The sequence below is a fragment of the Vicugna pacos genome, chromosome X (assembly GCF_048564905.1).
Source record: "Vicugna pacos chromosome X, VicPac4, whole genome shotgun sequence".
Classification (NCBI taxonomy): Eukaryota; Metazoa; Chordata; class Mammalia; order Artiodactyla; family Camelidae; genus Vicugna; species Vicugna pacos.
This window is the reverse complement of record NC_133023.1, coordinates 78,087,613-78,092,314: the sequence shown is the minus strand read 5'-3', so window position 1 is coordinate 78,092,314 and position 4,702 is coordinate 78,087,613. Positions and strand designations below refer to the sequence as shown.

The 4,702-nt window shown below is 45.0% G+C and overlaps 1 protein-coding gene across 1 annotated transcript; it reads left to right on the top strand.

Moving 5' to 3' along the window:
- The first annotated feature begins 2,155 nt into the window (after positions 1–2,155).
- Positions 2,156–4,351, top strand: TCEAL8 (transcription elongation factor A like 8). The gene is made up of 3 exons (XM_006215203.4): positions 2,156–2,275; positions 2,682–2,752; positions 3,367–4,351. The coding sequence occupies exon 3, from the start codon at positions 3,409–3,411 to the stop codon at positions 3,751–3,753; it is 345 nt and encodes a 114-aa protein (XP_006215265.2). The 5' UTR covers positions 2,156–2,275; positions 2,682–2,752; positions 3,367–3,408; the 3' UTR covers positions 3,754–4,351.
- The last annotated feature ends 351 nt before the right edge of the window (positions 4,352–4,702 follow it).

The window sequence follows — 4,702 nt, the reverse complement described above, 5'->3', positions numbered from 1 at the left end:
TTTGAAGATGGTGAGGTTGCCATCCAGGGCCTTCGAGCAGGAGAATGACAAATTGAAAATAAGGAGGAATGAAGTTTAATTTGATGGTAATGTGCCAGAAAAACTGAAGAGGGAGAGGGAGGAGCTGAAGGCAGACAGGTCAGAGAAGTGGTTACCCTAATAGTTAGGTTTGAAGCAACAGGGGCCTAAACCTGCATACAAATGTTTATAGCAGCGCTTTTCATTATTCCTCATAACTGGGAACAACACAGACAACAGAGACATCCTTCTGAGGGTGAATGAACAAATAAACTGGAACATCCTCATAACAGAATACTACTCAGAAAAAAGAAAAGAATGAGTTACTGATGTGTGAAACAGCTTAAATGAACATCCAGGGCATTATGCTGAGTGAACGAAGCTTGTCTCTAAATGTGACATATTATAGATGTCACTTATATAACATTCTGAAAAAGACAAAACTATAAGACTTGGGAATAAATCAGTGGTGGCCAGAGTTCAGGGAAGTTCAGGGAAAGAGGGAAGGTATGATTACAAAGAGGTAGCATGAGGGAGTTTTGGTGGGGGAGGTAATTGATTTGTAGCTTGATTATGATGGTAGTTACACAAGTCTATACATTTCTTAAATAAATTCTGTAGAACTGTACATCCTAAAAGGGTCAATTTTGCTATATGATAATAATTTCTAAAATATCAGAGTTGTCCCCCATTAAATATAACATCTGAAAGAATGGAAATAGTTAATGATTACATCTTTATAACTCAGTGACTATATTTATATTAAAAACTCTCCCTCAAATAATAGAAAATGTATCCCTCAACTGTAGAATAAATTCTTCATGTTTAAATATAAATCATAAAATATTAAGCCAGCAAAAATATTTCCTTTTTCCAACCCTTTCTTCTCCATGCCGGACTCTGTTGCTGGCTGCCCGCATCTCACCGTGACCTTCCTAGATAAGAGACCCTTTTCTGCCTCCTTCCCCTGATTCTCCAGCTGTTTCCTCTTTTAAACAATATTTTGACAGCAATGATGTTTTCTCTGCTTTTTGATCATAACAGTTATGCATGTCGGTAGTTCTCCTTTTTAACGGAACAAAGTGAATGGTACCAGAACATCCCAAGAATGGCATGAATGAATGAAAATTTCACCTGCTAATAAGCCACACACCAAATGGTGAGATATAGGGAACTCTCTCCTTTCTGAGTGCTTCAAGAGTCTATGAGAGTTATTTTCCAAGGTATTTTTTGAGTTCCAAAATAAAGTTGACTCCACAGAAAGGAGGCTTTTCTATAGACTCCTCTGATTAGCAAGGCACCAGATCCTACAGAGGACATGAGAAGAGGAGGTCTGTCCAAAGCCTCCATCTGAAACTCAAGTGGAAGCCAAGCAGCAGTCATCAGGAAAAGGTCAGACATCTAACACTTGATAACTTGAGTTTATAAGTATATGAAATTGCTAATAAGAGAAACCTGGGCCTCTTTCCACAGATTAATTTGGAGTCACTTTTTAATGGCACTGTTTTAATACGATTAAAAAAAACTTTTTCTAACATATCAATAGCTTGTGAAAATTGTCATTTCATTTGCAGCCATTAGAAAACTTTTTCAAAGTTTTAAAAACTGATATAAATCATTTGTCCTCCATACTGTGTCAAACATTGTTTATGTGGCCTCTTTTTAATATTATTTTTTAAAGTATGCTGATTGCTGAAAAGATTAAACCAAACAGAAAACGATTAAAGAAAACTAGTAAAAAAAAGAAATCTCACATCCCCACTCCTCGATTCTTTTCTAGCCACCCTCCCGCCCCCATCTAGCACCTTCGCCCATTTTAATGCTAGACAGGACTCCAAGGGAAATGGTGGACTGTAGGATCTTGGGGGAGGAGGGGAGGTGGGCGAACTGGAACCAGGAGACACTAGAAGCAGATGATTCCTCAAAGAAGGAGAGATAGATGGTCGATTTACCCCAAGGGCCTGATCCTCCCTGGTAACCCGAGAAAGACGAATAGAAGCTGCAGGAAGAAGGTAACAGCTCTATTGTCTCTGATTGGCAAAGACAAAAAAAGATTGACAGTATCAAGTGGAGGGAATGCAAGGGGCGGGCTGCAGTGTTAAATGGGAGGGGTAACCGGGGACTCGAGCTCATTGATGACGCGATCCTCACGTGACCAGGAGTCGACGTGTGCAGAAGTCCTTATAGTCCAGGGCCTGTTTCCCTGTAGCAGCTCCTTATTGCTGGGGAAGGAGAAAAGTGCCCCGGATCCTTTCAGGTCAGTATAAAGGTGGGCGCTGCTTTCGGGACCCTGGGGTCTAGGAGTCGGAGAGCAAAAATCAAACGAGGCCGGCACTGCTTTCCCAACACTACGGTTCCGCCACACTCCCATTTTTGTGAAGGGAATTTGGGGCTGTTTGAGAGTGGGTGGGGGTGGAGGGGGAGAAGGATAGCCAATTGAGGGTCCCGAGAGAGAGACATAGAAACAATCTGGAAATAAAACTCGAGTCTCCCACTCCCTGCTTGAAGGGAACCGGTAGGCACTGGGGAGGGAGGGCGGGGTTACCTTAAAAGGAGGGAGAGGATGAGGACGTGGGGAAACTTTAAACGAGTAAGGCCTAGAATCTTGAAAGGGACCCGTGATTCAGGTACTGACCTCACCGAGCACTCCTGTCGGTCTGCAGGACTCGTGGTCTTTTGGAGCGACCCAAATCGAGCGAGGGAAGAGGGAGGAAAATCCCCTGGATCCCTGCAGGTCAGTGTAAAGGTGCAATTGCCTCAGGTCCCTGGGGGTGGGGGTGGGAGTGTGGATGACACCAAAGCCCATCCCTGGTCGCTGCAGCCTCTCCCCCATCCAGATGGAAGCGCCAGAGGCCTGGGCAGAGTCTGCAGCGGAAATGGGGCGGGGGCGGGGGCGAGGGCCGGGGGAAGCGGGAGAGACGTGGAAGGGGGAGGGGAGGCCAGAGACTGGACCAGTGGGTCTCAGGTGAGAGGCAGGAGGTTGGGATGGCTTGGGAAAGCCCAAAAGGGCGGGAGTATTAGAGACCGGAGGCGAGGGAGGGGTTAATTGCTTCCGCGCTGCTCCCGTTTCGGTGCTAGGAGAGGCCTGTAGCAGGGCCTGCTGGGAAATGGTGGGCTGGAGCGGGAGGAGAGAAGATGGAGCTGGAGCGGGAGGGGGACGGCAGGGAGGGGAAGGAAGGGGCGGAGCCAGGGGAGTTCTGAGCCTGAGGATCTAGCCTCCTCTAGTTGGAAAACTTTATATGACAATTAGGGCCCTGAATGAGAAAAGGCCAGTCTCTATGGAAACCCGTATTCTGGCCGCTGGTCTACTTGCCTGGCATCTAGTCGTTTTGTTTCCTTCTTTTCTAGGATTAACTTATTCAAAAAGAAAATAATAGAAAAATACTCAACATGCAAAAGTCTTGTGAAGAAAATGAAGGAAAAGCACAGACCTTGCCAAAGGCCGAGGAAGACCGCCCTTTGGCAGATGTACCGCGGGAGGCGGAAAGAAACCCTCCAGCTCCTGTAAGCCAGGAAGCAGAAGGAAACCTCAGAGGAGGGCTGACTCAACCTGGCCAGGGATATAAAGAGGACACTCCGGTTAGGCATTTGGACCCTGAAGAAATGATAAGAGGAGTAGATGAGTTGGAAAGGCTTAGGGAAGAGATAAGAAGAGTAAGAAACAAGTTTGTGATGATGCATTGGAAGCAAAGACATTCACGCAGCCGTCCTTATCCTGTGTGCTTTAGGCCTTGAATTCTTTGTTTTTGTCTGATATTAAAATCTGGCCCCTGCTTTCTTTCTGTTAGCGATTTTCTGATGTATCTTTGACTTCCGTTTTATTTTTAATCATTTGGTGGAGTTTGGGTTTTAGGTAGTTTCCTTGTTACCAGCATCTGGATTTTGTATTTTTGACACATTCTCCAGGTCTATTTTTCAATTGGGAAGTTTCACACATATGCATGAAAATATGTTCATTCCATATTGTAAAGTAAAACGTAACAGGTTACAAAGCAGCATATTTAGTATCAACTCACATATGTAGGATAAAAATCTCAAATTGTGTGTGTGTGTGCGTGCGTGTGCATACATATATCAAAAATTTAACTGTTTATTTCTGTGTGGTATGAGTTTTTTTCTTTTTGCTTATATATGTATTTTTAAATGAACACGTCACACACACAAAAAAATTAAAAGTTTTTTTTTATAAGTAAGAGTGAAATAATTTGCAACCAGCTTATAAGGGCAATGGGGGCAACTAAACTCTTGATGAAAGAACTATTAAAAAGTGTAAACCTCAAATTACCTCTGGATGTCTTAGCCAGAGGAATAAAACTGGCAATTATTACAGATACATCTGCTTAAGACTCGATCTTTTCGTGGGGAAAACATTTGTCCTCAGAGCTGCTGTGGGGAAGCAGTGTGGTGACTGAGCTGTGCCGGGTGGGCTGTCGTTCCCACCTAGGCATACAGAACCCCGACCCACTGCAGAACATCAGCTACTTGGGGGAGGGCCCTGGCATGACTCGACCAGTGCTCAGGAACAAGGCCAATAGGCAGTGAGGTGGGGGCTTCCAAGCCAGGCCTCTGCTGTTGAGCCCCACCCAGGGCTCCCCTGGGTCCTGCCAAGCCTGCTGCCTCTTATGCTGAGTCCTTTGCTCTCTGCTGGCCCCCACTGCTGCTGGTGCGCTGGAGTCCTTGAGTG